General features: G+C 43.5%; 1 protein-coding gene and 1 long non-coding RNA gene across 4 annotated transcripts in view; one reads left to right on the top strand and one right to left on the bottom strand.

The window, feature by feature from the left end:
• The window catches only part of GTF2A1 (general transcription factor IIA subunit 1), a 44,766-nt gene extending 31,384 nt beyond the window's left edge, over positions 1 to 13,382 (bottom strand). The window contains exons 1-4 of one of the 3 annotated variants that reach the window (XM_074996668.1): positions 11,990 to 12,026; positions 5,731 to 5,815; positions 1,676 to 1,777; positions 12 to 204 (exon numbers count right to left, since the gene is read on the bottom strand). In XM_074996668.1, the coding sequence (XP_074852769.1) occupies positions 12 to 186 (175 nt within the window). In that variant the 5' untranslated portion in view covers positions 187 to 204; positions 1,676 to 1,777; positions 5,731 to 5,815; positions 11,990 to 12,026. Of the gene's footprint in view, positions 1 to 11; positions 205 to 1,675; positions 1,778 to 5,730; positions 6,636 to 11,989; positions 12,027 to 13,160 lie in introns of those variants that run through there. The other 2 variants (XM_074996667.1, XM_074996669.1) reach the window with 2 other exon arrangements.
• LOC142014305 (uncharacterized) lies at positions 12,189 to 15,164 on the top strand. Its single transcript, XR_012645914.1, has 2 exons — positions 12,189 to 12,410; positions 15,038 to 15,164. It is a non-coding gene; the product is annotated as an uncharacterized LOC142014305 (long non-coding RNA).
• The last annotated feature ends 1,776 nt before the right edge of the window (positions 15,165 to 16,940 follow it).

Here is a 16,940-nt window from a genome sequence, read left to right as displayed (position 1 = left end):
ATTGGTCTGACCTTGCTGGGATGCGGGAATAAGGACTTGTTGTGTCTGCGATTGCTGTTGCACAGTCTGCTGCGGTTGTGGATGATGATGATGGTGGTGGTGGTGGTGATGCTGCTGCTGCTGCTGTTGCTGCTGCAACAAAAGCTGTTCCTCTGAATGAAAACCATCTACGGCCTTAGACTGCATCAGCTTATTCTCCCACAGCTGTGTTTGAGAAAGAAAATAAGATACCACTAGGTGTCATTTCAATGTTGTGGAATAGGAATTATTATAAATAACGAAATTCAATTTGGTTCTAATTTATCCGATACATTCTACTTTGTTACAATAACTTTGGGCATATGCCCGTCTTCTGAGGCATTACACAAGAAGACTAGAAATAAAGTAGTACAAAGGAATTAGAATTCTAAATTTAACTTCCACGGACATTTCTTTTTTCTCCAACAGGTGAAAGATGACCCTTAGAACTCCACATACGTGAAGCAGAGAGACAGAGATAAAGTGGTAGTCCCTTTCCTTCAGTTCCCACTTCTCCACCTCCATTCTTCTGTTTCCTCTCATCAGAAACATGAAGTCTTCTCCACAGTCTTAACAATGTTTTTCCTTCTAGGATTTCTAAAGATAAAGGGCTTGTCTGCACTAGCTCCCTACTTTGAAGGGAGCATGGTAAGTAGGGTGCTGGGAGTTTATTAATGAAGTGCTGCAGTGCATATGCAGCACTTCATAAAGCAAATTCCCCCCGCAGCAACTTCAAAGTGCTGGCTCGCTTCTAGTCGCAGCTCACCCACCAGTACTTCAAAGTCCCTTTACTCCTCCTGGTAGTTTTATGTAACCAATAAACATGTTAAAATGTTGGGGTTATGAATTTTTAGTTTAATTTGAATTTTCTTCCAAACACAGCTTGATACAAATCAAAAGAAAAATTTAGTATTTTTCACACACACCACTTTTTCTAACATAAAATATTAAAACTAAGAATCTGAGTACGTGTAGGATGAGCTATACAGCCACACAAATAAGTGTGCAGAGATACTGAGTATTCTCCTTTTTAGCAAAAGCCCGAAATTTAGTTTAAATACTATATTCAGTTTCAAATCAACATGTGTTAAAGATTACCAACCACTGAGAATCAACTTTGCTTTTGGAAAAGAACGAAAAGCATTCAGTGCAAAGCTCAAATTAAAATTTATTATTTAACACATTCCCACTTGCTGATTTAAATCATGATTAAAGTCAGAAATTTCAATAATTCACATTTAAGTCAATTTACCTTATCCCTCAACTGAGTCATCATGGAAAACTTTACCTCTTAGTTACAGAACATTTAATAAACAAATGACTACCTTTTTAAAGAACTTAGATATTTAAAATACCCCAAAAGTTCAAATTGAAACATGATCCCTGTTGTCATCTTGATATATGTTGATGTGCAACTGATACAGCAAAGTGAATACCGTGGGAAGATGGAGAAAAGAGCAGACTCAAGTATATGTAAGATATACTTGGGAAGATTATACCATGCATGGTTGCATCGCAGCTCACACATCAAGGGGATCGGCACACTGCTTAAACAATGAAAAGTCACTGTTTTCTACTACATGGAGCAGTACACACTATGCCGTAGGTTGGTTAGTAGTTATCAGGCTGTAAATATTCTGAGTCAACTTCAACTTACTGTTCTGAGTTCCAGAAGGACTTGTTCATCTACTCCTTCATCCAGAAAAACCTCTCTGACATCATTGATGACATCTTCAATTACAGACCTGTACAGTTTAGGCTTTCAAAAAAGTTATTAGTAAGTGGTGATTGTTTCACAAGAGACTTAATAGTCTAGTATTAAAGCTACTAAACAGATTTTTTTAAAAAACCCACACCCCTCTAAAGGAATGCTCTCAAAAGACAAGATATGCTGAACAGTGAGGAGACAATATCAGAGACAGAAAAATACTGATGCGTGAAAGTATCAACCTGAAAGAAATTATTTCATATTTCAAAAATAATAGGCTTCAGGTTTTTTTTTATTTCTGCTATTATGCTGTCCCTTGAGAAGTTCAGTACAATTTAGAGAAATGGTATGTGTATGATGACATTTACCACTTTGTCATTCCTTATTGAAATGTCACACAGGCATAAAGGAGGCTTCTATAAATACCGTTGTAATGTTTTAAAAATCACAAAATCATAAGCATTTAATAGTCTGATACTGCCAGTTAAATTTACTTTATCAATTATGGCACAGACATTTCATTAAGATACACTAGGATGGATCCTTTTAATTTCTATGGGATTTTGCATAGATTCAGGTATCTGTGCTACCCAATCCTGATGGAGGCCTTCAGTGTAACAATTCTTAGGAGACTGCACTTACATTGTGAATACAGAAAAGAGGAGATGTTCTAAGTCTGCAAAGGGGATACATATTCTGTCACATATAGGCCTCCAGATCAAAGTTGTTTATGACTGCCTGCATCAAACAATCAGTTGAGTGCAACATTTTCTAGTGTGAGCTGCGAAATCATAACAAACATTGAAGAAAGACCAAAAATGGACAGAGCAAAGAGATGAATTACCCTCTCGCCTTCACATTGTTACCCTCAGTTCAAGTCTAACGCACACTGGGAGAAGTTCATGCAACTGCTAACCGCATTGGCCCCTTGTCTTTTCATTCAAAGAATGAGTATATTGTGCTCCAAATTGGCATTACATGAGCAGTACCTTCTTTTAATTTTTTTTAAAGATACAGTCAAGGTTTCAACACTTATTTGTAACAGCTGCTCTGAACAGTACTGTGGACAGGTTAAATTAGCTATCTGAGATGATATTGAACAAGGAATCCAATGCTACTAAATACTTTTGATTAATATTGGTTAGCAAGGAATTTAAGTGATCAATGTTCAAAAGAAGAAAGAACTCCCTGTGTAAATTGAAGGCTAGTAGATGACACGCTATGAACCAAAGTACTTCTACTGCATTTACTGGTCTTTAAAATTAAAGGGATAAGTGTTTTGGAAAAGAGACTCCAATATTTTTAGTTCATAACAAAGATCAAACTCAAAGAAAATGTAAAGAAGAAATATATATATGTGTGTGACTTAAGATATGTAAGGGAAAACCTAGCAAAAGCCATCATGAAGCTTTTCCAGCACGTGTCTTTACAACGAATGCATAATTCACCTCTGGAAATCAAGCTTCAGATTTTATTCAGTCACAAGTGATGTTAAGTGATCTAATAAGTCCCTCAATTTGCGTATCACAAAAAAATCCACATTAATAGTTTTGGCTTTGAGGATTTCTAATAATGGAGACAAGAATGGTACAGTTCACAATCACATGGAAATGAGAAAAGCTGAAGGGGAAGATGCTTAATTTCTTAAGGTGCTGCACTAATGGCATTCTAACAACACGTAATTCAATCATAAATTTAAAATATGTTTTTGCCTTCGATTTAAGCCTATTCACTGTTAAAATCTGGTGCTATAAACCAAGTAGCTGGAGAATGACAATCCACCATTCTGTAATTCCTAACTCTGAAATATTGGGATATACTTGTTTTTTTATTGCCCTAGGAGGCACAGTTTATAGCAAAAAAGTGTAAAGCTCAACATTCCAACTCTGATAAAGGCAATATGTATCAGGGAACCTTCTGAAGCCAGCTTCTCTATTTTGTTTTACGTTAAAGAGTCTTGTGTACTTATATATGGTTTTCAAAGCTTGTTTCAAACATTCATGGGCCTATGTAGATTTAAATAATACTTTGCTGAAGGTTAACCTACATAAGCAGCATTAGCACTAAGCAACGCACAACTTAAAATAAGTGAAAATACCAACCAGTGTCAATGGCACCTTGTGTATAATATGACAGTTCATAATTAATGAAATGCTGACATCCCATTTAATAATAAAAAGTTAGAAATATATTGTTGCAATAAACTAACTGGACATGCTTTATGACAATCACTGAAGTCATTGAGACTACTGATATACTTTAAGTTAAAACAAGTACAGTAAACTCTTTCATATCTGGCACTATTTTATATGGAACTTTCAAATAACCAGCATTTTAACCATACATAAATTTTAGTTACGTTTTCCAGTCTAGTGAAAATAAATACAGTATTGTGAAATAAATACAAATAACTATAGCAAATACAATATAAGTTTACAGTATACAACACTGCTGTTAAATTTCTCCACATGCTTTTTTGTTTCTTAATATCTAATCTTGTTTTTGTTTAGTGTCATGCATTGCTAGATACACCTCTCTCTTATCCAGAATATTTGAATATCCAGCAGCCTTCCGGTCTCAGGTCTCCGGAACATGAAAGTTTATTGTAACTGGTTGCAGGACTGGGGCCTAAATACCTTGTTCAGAGGCGACAAAATGAGTATCTCAGGGTATAGAGTACTTTAAATGAGCTGTGATGATAACAAGACCTAACAATGAGGAGTGCTGTGGTATCTTAAAGATTTATTTGGACATAAACTTTTTGTGGGCTGCAACCCACTTCACAGATGTACGAAAGCTTACGGCCAAATAAATGTGTTAGTCATTAAGATGCCACAGGTCTTCTCATTGCTTTTGCTGAAACAGACTAACATGGATACCCATTTGAAAGAAAGCCCTATTTTAGCCAGTCTTTTCTCCCTCTCCTGAGTTTAGTACCCTGACAAATATAAGAAATTTTATAGCTATAACCTTTGTAATGATCTGTGCTAAAATATCAATGCTCAGATATAGCCAGCAACTTCACAGCCCAATCTTTACTTGAAAATGTTTTAGTATATATTTTTTCCTTTACCATTTAAGTTTTTGCAGACTTAACTGTTTTCCCTTGATGCATGTTTTTTCTCCCCAGCACTGACTGCACTAACGATTCAGAAAAATGTCTGGGATTAATCCGGGGTATCTCGTCTACATACCACTATGTGTGCTGAATTTAGGGGTGCTGCTACATTCCTGGCCTGAAGTAGTAATAATCAAAACATATGATTTTTACCATCTGCACCCCACAGTAAAAATTACTCCAGCACTTAACTCTCCAGCTCAGAAAAATTTAACTTCCTCTGTAGCACCAGTGACTATTTTAAGAGTTGTCCATATTAGGGTGTTCAGGAATACCACGAAGTACTCCCTTCAATACTTTAAACCTGAGGAGCACACTTAAAAAGCACAAACTTGACTTATGGCCTCAGCTTCTGACCTGTACTGAGAAGCATAGAATATGAACTTAATTTCAACTCAGCCTTGCATATGAAAATAAAACAGGTTATTTTTAACTACAATGTCTGTAAAGCTCTTAACTTCAATTTGTGTATATACACATGATTTAAATGCTCATATTTGAAATTACATATAAAATTCCTTCCAAATACTGCTTGCTTACTCAGAAGTCAATCCTGGATAACAGTATCAGTAAACAGACCAGGGCAGAATTTTACACATCTGAAACACGTTGTAATGAATTTTAATGCACAGTCAAAAAGATAATGGAAATATAACATTTGAGCAGAAATCTGTTTTCTTTCCATTACTCTTTCCAGTTCAGATCCCAAATGTGATAGCAGTTTGTAAAGAATTTCTTTTGTGCACATTCTTTTTGGACTACACAGGCATAATGCTGACTATAACGAGGCATGCATTCTCAAGAGAGGACTTCAGTTATGCAAATTGACTAATATGTATGAAAAGAAAGAAATCAATTATAAAGCTCCACAATAATGTATTTTTACCTCCAAATCAATGCTCTACTTTAGTATAACAATTTGCTGAAACTGACAGTTGTCATTGCATTAGTTGCTACTTTTACAGGGTTAACTAAGGGGTAAAACAAATGGTTTAGGCATAAATATGTTAAGTCCACTACATGACAAGTTTAAGAGAAATCCAGACAATAAAGAAACATGGCTTGTCCAGAAAATTACAAGTTGCAATTAAAATGAGCATGCTTTCACCCATTTTGTAGGAATGAAAGTACACGTTGAACCTCTGTCATCTGACACCCTCAGGACCTGACCAGCACCAAACTGAATCACAGAAGCCCAACACTATCTAATGGCAGTACCAACACTTCCATTGGTTACTGGGCTCTTAGAAAGCATTTAAGGGTAAATTAGAGCTAAACAGCAGCACAGAGCATTGAAAGCCAGGATGAGTTGCTGTAAACAAACTTTATGGGACCACAGGAAACTTGCCTACACCATGATACATGGTCATTGGGCTAACTAAAATCATGCTGGATTATAGAAGTTGCCAGATGAGCGTATGCTAGACAAGAGGTAAACCGTACCTCCCTTCTAACAACTGCACTAGAATGCTTCTTAGCCATTTATGGGTAAATGAAGATGCAAAACACCAGAATGATAAACAACTGTCTCACAAGCTCAGTCCAGATCACTACCCACACATTATGACAAACTGACACCAGTCCGATTTTCTCATTTGGGCATGAGAACTGATGACAACTTTACATGAAGGTTTACAAACTAGTACTTCCTCTGCTTGGAATGGAACTGACTGTACGTCAGAATACTTCCCCTACACCTCTCGCTGTGTGACAGAAGTTGACTAGAAAAGGAAGCTACAGATGCACAAGCTAAGTTTTCGAATCCAAGCAACAAATTGTTTAAAGCGCTGCAAGCCATTTTGAGCTTAAATTTCTTAAAATTACTTTTTTTTACTTTAAAAGGGATGTGCTTTATTACATCTAATATTAAACACTTATTTTTTAATACCAAGATTTCTATAACTGAAAGATAAGAAGCTTATTTGTATATTCTATACATCTGACTGCACGTTGCATATACCAACTTTTACAATTTCCCCTATATGAAAGGAAGTTGGTGAATTCATATACCCTGTTTTACATAAGAAAAAGAGCAAGAGATAAATCTTCTAAAATAAAATGTAAATAAGATATAAATAAAACCAGAGGAACTGGCAAGTGGTACAGGGAGTGAAGCAGTACTTGAAACTATATTTACATCTTTTTTTAAATGACCAAGTTTCAAGCTGTTGGAGTACATATCTAGAACAATCTACAACACAACCTTAGCTTATTTATGTAAGCCAAAAAATATTCTAATATCTCTTTAGCCAAAAGAAAAACTACTAGTAGTGATTTAATTATGTTGAAGCATTAAAGAACTATTATACAGTAGCAGTTTAGGCCTCAAAAACGGGATCTTAAAGTCTTAAACCGGTCATGTTCTTTGACAATATTTGTTCAAATTAGTATGCCAGTTTAAGTTAATTTATCTGGCTCTATTACCAGACTCATATCTGAACTCCACAAAGTTAAGTGCATATTTAGTTAACTATATTTAGGCTATGTCTACACTACAGCATGAAGTCAATTTTAAGGCAGTCAACTCAATTTCACAATGTGATTGTCTTCACTGAGAATACCAGGTTGATTTTAAGGAGCGCTAAGGTCGACGTTCTTTCATTGACCGTCTGATGTGGCATAATGCCAAGTTTGAATTTAAAAGGCTGGATTAATGCTATGTGAAAAGTGTTTATTTAATTTGATTTTATTGGCCTGCAGAGGTGTCCCACAGGTATCCCACAATGCTCCACAGGTGTCCATTCTGGCCACTTTCACCTCTGCTGCTCTCCACGTGCACATGAAGTAGGTAACGGGAATCCTGGGAGTTTGAACTAGATAACAGAAATTTGAATTAATCTTCTTTCCGACCAGTAAGAGAGGTACCCATGTTAGTCTGTATTCTAACAAAACAAAGCAGCAGCCATGTAGTACTTTAAAGGCTGACTAAAAATAATTTATTAGGTGATGACCTTTCGTGGGACAGACATCCTCAGACCTGGAAGCGCACCTAAGGAGCCATGCATTGCACTGCACCCTTAGAACAGCTTGTTAATACTTCTGGGGATGGAGAGCTTATCCTTATTGGAGATGTCCATAAAAGTCTCAGGCACTTAATTTTCACATGAGGTTTTTGGGGAGGCCTGACTTATTACAGCTTCCACAATAGCACACCTTGCCACTCCAGGCAACCAGTAAGTAATCTGGTATCATGGCAACACAGCATTCTGGCAAATTTTCCAGACCTGTGCTCAAACAGTATGAGCATATTTTCTTTTTCCACTCTCCATTATTCTTAGGAGGCTGATGTCTCTTTTTTGCAACCTAAATGCTGCACAGGAATTTTGATTAGAGATTTCTGCACTGCTCCCTGGCCATTTAAATTCCCAGGACCGCCCTGACATACCACTTGGCTGGTGGGCTCTCTGACTCCCCTCTCCATGCTGTTGGAAGGCTCTCCTGGCCTTTTCCCCTCCCACCACGCAGCTGGCAGGATGAACCCCTCTCCCCCCAAGTGGTTGCTGGGCCGAGGACCCTGCTCCTGGACACCAGCATGAGCTTTCCCTGGTTTAAATGGACAGTTTAGAGGGCTTTGCTTCAAATGTGCTCTGCCCCCACCCCCCAGCCCCTCATTCATAAGCCACCAAGATTTTCCCATGTCCACAAAGAGATGGTCTGGGTATGTAATAGGTTCTGTTCTGCAGAGGTTGATTCATGATCATCCTCAAAAAACCAAAAGTGGCCTTGGAAAATGAAAGTTGCAGTGATTGTCAGAGACCCATTTATTCTACAGGTGAGCTCTTTGTGTCAAATTTAAAAATTGTATCTAAATTTTGACCTTCATTATCTTCAGTAGGCAGTGTCAATGAGGGAGACAAGGTTGCTACGAAGAGGAGAAAGAAGAGATCTAAACAGGACCTTATCCTGCAGCAGCTGGGGAAGACTCACAGGGAGACGGCCAGTCACTGTTAACCAGAAGTGGACACTGCAGTGGTGACAAAGCATCCTGCAGTACCACCAATGCATGCTCCATTCCTGGAAAGAGGACACAGCAGAGCTCCTGATGGCTGTTTGGGAGCAAACCGAGATCCTGTATTCCATACTGGAGCTGTAGAGGGACACCCACTGCATGATTCATTATGCAGACTCTACACCCTGTTGCCTGGCCTCCCCTCAATATGACAACTCCTCCCCCACTGTTGGGGTCCCCAAACATGGCAGTGGAAAAGGACAAGGACAGTCGCTCACTCCACATGGCAAAAGGCTCACATTCCTTCACGTGATGCCAGGATTCCCTTCTTTTCCCTACCCTTAACCCTAACTTCCCCCTCACCGCAAAATAATGGAGTGGGGTGCCCTTGGAGGTGTTTTCATTAAGGTCAAGCACACATCATTGTGCGGTGTAAGGGTGGTAGCACAACAGTTAAATGCAGTCTGCTCGCTCATAAAGCCACTTTTCAAAGCCACCCTGATAGTCGTTGCTTCTGCACATGCATTGATGAATGCCCTTGTGTCCACCTATGCATAAGCCCTGCTCATTGCATCTGCCTCTGCAACTCAGAGTGGCATGAAATTATCCCCCTTTGATTTGCATATGTTAAGAATACAGCATGCTGCAACCACAATGGGGGCACGGATTTAGGAAAGGTCCAAACAGGTCAAAAGGTACCTGAATATGGCTTTTAAACGGCCAAAAATACACTCCATGGCCATTTTGCACTTGCTCAGCCTGTAGCTGAAGTGCTCCTGGCTGCGGTCCAGGCTGCCTGTGTATGGCCTCATGAGCCAAGGGAGCAGAGGGTTAGCAGAGCTGCCCAGTATAACTATGGGCACCTCCACATCACCAATCTTGATTTTCTGGTCCGGGCAGAAAGTCCCATCCAGGAGCTTTCTGTACAGACCTGAATTTCTAAAGATGTGTACCTCACACACTTTTGCCAAACATTCCACGAAGATGATGGTGAAATGACTTTTGTGATCAACCAACGCCTGCAACACCACAGAGAAGTACCCCCTTGCAGTTTATGTATTCTGAAGCCAAGTGGTCCAGGGCCATGATGGGGGTTTGTGTTCCATCTATCGCCCCACAATAGATAGGAAATGCCATGGCAGCAAAGCTGTCCACTATGTGCAGGACACTTCCATAGGCACGGTCTTCTACATGAGATGGTGACAGATTGCATTTGATACCTCATCACTGCAGCCCCCCACTGTGGATCTGCCTACCCCAAATTGATTTGCCACTGACCAGTAGCAGTCAGGCGTTGCAAACTTCCACAAAGCGACTGTCACAAACTTGTGAACTGTCAAAGCAGGTCTCATTCTGGCATTACTGCACTTCAGGGCAGGGGACAGCAAAATCATGCATTTTCATGAAAACAGCCTTGCATGTGCTGAAATTCTAAAGCTGCTGCTGGTCATCCCAGGTCTCCAAAATGATGTGGCTCCACCCGTGTATGCTGGTTTCACCTCTCCAAAAAACTGTACTCCACTGTAAGCAATGCATCCAGGGCAGCTGGCAACTCTGAATTCCCAGTCTCCAGTTCTTCAGTTTCATCATCTGAATCATCCTCTTCTTCCTCAGCCAACTCATTCCTCCACTGACTTAGTCTAAATAAATACTTCATGACACTTCGGGAAGAGGCCGTAACACGCTGTGCAACTGCTATAGGCTGTTGAGGATCCATGTTAGCGCCATGAAGAGGCACGAGCCAGGGCAGGCTTTGGGAAAACCCCAAGAAAAATGGCACAAAATCCCCTGCGTTGGCCATCTGTTTTCCAACCAGGGAGGTGGTGAGTGTTCTGCACTCTGGGATGATATGAGACACCCACATGCACTTGCGGCACATTTTTTTCCCAAAAGCTACTGGCACAAAAATCCAGAATGCAAAAGGGCGACGGGCACCATTGGATAGATACCCACAATGCATTGCTCATGCAGTCAAACGCAGGTAAGGCAATGGAAACACTAATTTGACTTTCTGAGAAGTCCAATTTGACTTTATAAAAATCTAGCATTAAAAAGTCAACTTCATTAAATTTGACTTCATTTCATAGTGTCGATATAGCCTTAGTGGTCAGTCTTAAATCCAAAATAAAATTGTACAGCTAATTAGTCCTTTGTTTCTTTTTAGCTTACACTACCTTCAGATACAAATTCAACACTCAAGACACTTTTTCCAACAACTTTCAAAAGCGGTGTTGCTTTAACTGACAAGTGCAGCTAACTATCTTTGTGCAACAGAAAAATCAAGTTTTAGGTGAAGCTTTGAAACCTAGTATTTGCAAGCTGTTTAGAGATGCTTGAGAATACCCACTTTTTTCCTGCACTTCTTGCAGATTATTAAAGTGAAATGAAGCACCAGACATACTACAACATTGAAGTAAGCCTTTTTGTAACAAAACTAAAAATAAACCCAGAATCTATCAGTCACTACAGCCTGTGCTCTTTTAAAGGTTTGCTGACATGTTCAGACCATCACACATGGACACTGTATGCCACTTACTGGACATATAATAAACTGCCTTGTACAAAACTGATGATTAACAGTTTGAAACCAAAAGAAGTCAATAAGCTTTTTAGACTTACATAAGCCTGTCACTTATGATATAAAGGGCTACTTGACACAAAACCAGAAGCAAATATTTTTAAATCTTCATATAATACTGGTGTTGATATTATTTCCACTAAAATTATGAAAAACTTTTACAAAATATGAGCCCTTCCTGAAAGGTAATAAGGTGCCTGCATAACCATCAGCTTTGTCCAGACTACCAGAGTGTGCCAAAATTTAATCATTTAAGCATGGTTAGCTCCCCAACTTAAACCTTAAATAAACTTTTGTTAAGCATTATTAAATAGGTAGTCCCCCTACTTCTGTATAAAATATTGGGTAAGAAAATCATTATACTTCTCCTACAACTTTACGGCAGCAGCAAAAGCATTTACAAGGGGACAGACATGTTTATATACTAGGTATTAGTTGCTGCCTTGGTTTCAGTAAGGGTTCCAGATTATTTTAAAACAGGGGTGAAGACTGGTACTCGTTCCCTGAGCATCATACACCAAAAGGAAATAAAGCTGTTACAATATAGTCTACTGAATTAATCAACAATGGAGACATCTCCGTAAATAAACTAACACAGATAAGCAACTGCTACTTTACAGTTCAGCAGCTCCTGCAATTGGGTTTACAAACAGCAGACTAATGCAGAGGAAACCAATAGCTAAGCAGAGAGAGCAGGAACTGAGTGACAAAGAGACCGTGTCTGTGCCTCTTTCAGTCTCTGCCTCTGGTGCACGCACCTCCCAGCAGCTCTCTCCCTATTTAAAGGCTGATGTGGTGTTTAAATGGAGAGGCGGTGACGTGGGGCTGGAAAGCACCTTCCCATCCTGGCAGAGTCTATATTAGCGAGCGGCAATGGCTCTATATAAACAGGGCAGCCACAGGGAGGAGGAACACAAGGAGCAGGGAGACAGAAAGGCAGGGGAAGCCATGATGGATCTCACAGAGAGACACACAAACAAGGGGGCCAAGCCTGCACCGTAACCGACTGGACTATGGGTTTGTCGGCAGCTTTTTGGGGGTAGGCTCGTGGATGGTTTATTTTTGTCCGAGGGAAAGGGAAAGAAGCGCTCGGCGGGGCTTGGCGGCTGCACAGATTTATGTGACTGCTTTTTGCACACCTATGTGAATACAAGTAAAACAAGCCACCTCCGAGAGTGCAGAAAGCACGGGGGGGAGGGAGAAGGGGCGAGTTGTTCGGGGTATTTTTAATTACTTCCTTGCCACTGGGGAGAGGCCGGAGGGGGCTTTCCTCCGTCAGCCGAGCCTGCAGGGCTGGGACAAGTGCTTTTCAACCACTGCCTCCTTACAAAGCTACATAAAATGGCTCCGGCAGCGCCAAGCTGAGCTCGCCACCCCACACACCAACAACCCGCCACCGCGCCCGCTCCCCGGCCCAGGAGGCAGCACCTAGCGCCCGCCGCGGCATCTCCCCGAGGGGAGCCGCTCGCCCCTCCCCAGCCGACCCCCAACCCGCTGGCGCCGCTTGCCTCCCCCCGGCACCGGGCACGGCCCGCCTTGGGGCTCCTCTCGGGGAGACAAGCTGCCTGCCCACCGCCGCCTCCCCCGCTCTGGCGGATCCCACCGCCGCACCCGGCGGCCCGGGGGATGAGCTCGCCCACGGGGGCGCCAGCAGAAGTTGGCTCCTGGCTGGGGGGGGGGGGGGGGGGCGGGCTGCCCCGCTCAGGCCAGCCGGGGATGGCGGGGCGCTGTGAGGCCCGCCCAGCTCGCCGCCCAGGGCCCCCCTTTCCCTCCCCGTCCCGGTCCTTACCACGGGGTTTGTGTTAGCCGAGCTCGCCATGTCCCGAGCCCCCCGGGACACCCCACCGCGGCGGAGTCGCCCCTAAAACAATAAACCTGCCCGGCGCGTCCCCCCGATCCCCGCGCGTCCCGCCCCGGCGCACGGGGAGCCCCGAGGCCTGACCCGGCCTCGTTCACCGGCCTCGGGCTGCAGCCGCCGCCGACAGCCGCCCGCTCTGCCCGCTTCGCCCCTTTATATAGCAAGAGCCGAGCAGCTGCGCGAGCGGCCAGGGCGAGAGGGGGACTCGAGCGGGGGGGAGGAGGAAAGCGAGGCTGCGCGAGAGCTTGTGGGACAGAGCTCCGCCCGCCCGAGGTCACGTGCAAGGCTCGCTCTGCCGCCATGACACCTACCGAGGCGGAAGTGGCGAAGGGTTGTCACCTACGCTCCCGCGCTCATACTTACCGAGGCGGAAGGGAGGCTCCCGCTCTCTTAGTGTATCTGCCAGGCGCTGCAGCCGAGGGCGGGGTGGGGGTGAGCACATCCGCTGGATGTGGGGTGAGATGCCGCTCGCGGGGGAGCCGGGGGCAGCCGGGGGCAGGGAGCTCCTGGCCTGTCGCGCACAGCCCCAGGCACCGCAGAGCAGGGGCCGCCCCAGCGACTCGCGCGGTGCATTTGTTAGCATCGCCTTTCACATCGCAGCGGGCATTATAACGGGTGTAGCCCGCCTGGTGGAGGCGCCGGTCTCCACTGAGCACAAGAGGAGAATGAGCGGAGGAAGTGAGAACAGGGGAGATACGTTTTATGGGAGGCGTCATCAGCCTGCAGGCGGGATTGCCAGCAAATATCATTGCTGCCAGGCTCTAAACCAGGGTTTAGAAGAGGCTAATGAGGCAATCCCTGGTTACCTTGCAGAGGAGAACAATACAGGGACATTTCCTTTACCTTGTCCTTTACCTTATACTCAGGCTTGAAGCTACTTGGGCCAGGGTCTGTCTTTTTGCTCTTTCTACAGTTAGGCCCATCAATGGCAGGGCCACCTGCTCCAGGGATCAATGGTTCAAAAGGGCCTGGGGCTCCCAACCACTGCCACTGGAGTGATGGTGGCCAGAGCCTTGGGCCCTTTAATTTGCTGCTAAAGCACTGCACAGCACACTTCAGGCAGCTCTCAGGGCTGGGGGATGAGGGTTTGCTCACTCAGCACACTCCAAGCAGCCATGAGAGCTGGCTGTCCTCAGCCCTGCCCCTCCTAGGAGTAGGGAGCCAGGTGCCCTCCACACATCTTGCCTAAGGGCTCCACAAGTGTGTGGCCCCTTTATGTACAGTGGAGTTGGTCCTGGACCATTACTAGTTCTCTTCAGTGCTGCAGTTGTACAAATAATAAATATGCAACTGAAATAATGATCATATATTGAAATGTTTGAACCATGTAGTTTGCTTACAGGACCACTGAAAGAAATGTCATATGTGGTCTACGTCCCAAGAACTTGACAGGTTTTTATTACATATTGGTTACACATAATTTTAGGCATTTACAAGAGGACTGGTGTGTCTCTCTCTTTGCGACATTACCACATATAGTCCCTCTATTCCTGTCACCTCCCCATCCTGGCCTATTAAAACTAGGAGCCAAGGACAAACAAAAAATGGGTATAGAACCTGTCACCATCTGTTTTACTTAGGGGGCTGGGCAAGATAGGGGCTATATCTCTGTAAGCTCTTGCTCAAATTACCCAAAATGTAAATTGCTAACCTGACTCCATAACACACAAAGTCACAGCACAGCCATGCTTCCAGATTTTAGACTAGGTAGAAGTAACAAGCTTTCTCAATCGTAACTGTAGCAGAACTTGTGTTCTGCTATAACTATGTATGAAATTAACCCCTATCCATTCTTGTATTATATACAGATCCCCAGCACAGGATAATGCTGAAAATATAGGAAGCTCAGAGATGTGAAAAAGGCCATTCAGCTGAAGGTGATGATGTCTACTAAATCAGAACATCCCATGGAGATAAATACATCTTGAAACAACAGTTCTCAGATGTGTGCACTTTTCCATCTTAATGGGTACACCATTCCCAAAAGCTTGGGTGCCTATCATATGCATAAAATATGCTTGCTGTCATCTACTCACTCCCATTTCAGCAGTGTGTTCTTGACACAAGGCTCCCAAGTATGCCTGTTCTCAGCTCCCAGCCCAGGACAGGACTTCCCTAGATCCCTAGATTTCCCATTATTCCCCAGCTGTGATCCAGTCCCTTCATGTCTCTCTTAACCCCCCTCCAGTTTCCTTGACTCATTGACAGTTTCCCCAGCCCCAGTCACCTCTCTTGCCCTCACTATCCTGATCCAATCCTTTAACCTTCTTTTAGCCCTGACCCCATTAATCCGACTCCATGCCTCCCAGAGTCACAGCACATTTCTGCACCCCTTCTCAGCTCCTTCCAGTTCTCCTCCAACCTTCCCCCCCTCCTTCCTTCCCAACCCCATCTTCCCATCTCTATTCTCAATCCCTCAAGCCCTGCTCCAACTGACTTAGCCCATCCTTAACAAGTCAGATCCCACCTCCCAGCTCTACCCAGGTTTGCTCCATAAGCCCTGCCCCAACTCCCTTTCCCTCAACCTCTCCCAGTTCCCCCGGCTGTCAAAACTTTTACCTTAAACTCTGTCTCGGCAGGAGGGGGGCACTGTGTCTCATGCTTCTACCATGCCCCCATGCACCCCGCACTGTGATCTCCCTATGCCTTCTCCACACATCCTTTCTGTCTACTCACAACTGGGGCCCAGGTCAGCTGCCTCAGCTACATTGGCTTCATTGCCCAGACCCTTCTGCTCTTGGGGGCCAACAGACCACATTTTCTCCTGGCAGTCCCTGTCTGCTGTGGTACAACACAACTATGTGACTTACCAGCAGTTAGCACAGAGGAGGAGTCAGCCCACCACTCATCGTCAAGCAAAGTACATTGCTCTGCCAAATGCCACATCTTCCTGGGTTTGTTGGGTGACAGTGTAACGAGCCATAAACATATGACTATGTAGCTAACCTGCAGATGTCTTGAATCAGGACATGCACCAAGAAAGCCACAGATGAGGTTTGTGCTCAGATAGAGCAAGCTCTGATTGGTGGGGGTGGAACCTTAGCCAGGTCATAGCACATCTTAGTGCATGTAGTGATCCAGGATGACAGGCATTGCAAGGTGATGGAAAGGCCCTTCATATGGTCCGCAACAGAAATGCATCTGATGAAGTGGGGCTTTGCCCACAAAAGCTTATGCTCCAAATTATCTGTTAGTCTATAATGTGCCACAGCACTTCTTGTACCAGAAATGAAGAGCTACATCAACCTACAGAATGGCATAATTTGTTCTATGTAGAAGGCCAGGCTGTGCCAAACATCGAAATAATAGAGCGCTCTATTCCTGTTTGAAGTACAGTATGTAATTTAGGGAAGAAACAGGAGAAAAATGAAAGGGAGATGCTATCCTCAGCAGGAAGGCAGGATGGGCCACAACTGCACTTTATAAAACACCATATATGGAGACTCATAGGTAAGGGCCTGCAGCTCTGACACGCACCTGGCCAAGTCATTGCTATCAGGAAGGCCACTTTGTATAACAAGTAGCATAGGGAGCATGTAGATAGGGCTCAAACAAGGTGAGAGGCAGTCATAAAGTCCCAGGGTGGCAATGGCTTTCATACCTGGGGGTACAAACTCTCTAACCCCTTGACAAAATGACTCATCACTGGGGCCCCAAACAAGGTCTTCAATTCAGACCCCTGGTAGAAGACTGCCTGGTGCCAGGAATGGC

Source organism: Carettochelys insculpta, chromosome 6, assembly GCF_033958435.1.
Source record: "Carettochelys insculpta isolate YL-2023 chromosome 6, ASM3395843v1, whole genome shotgun sequence".
NCBI lineage: Eukaryota > Metazoa > Chordata > Testudines > Carettochelyidae > Carettochelys > Carettochelys insculpta.
Note: the sequence above shows the minus strand (reverse complement) of the source record. Positions and strands in the feature narration are given on the sequence as shown.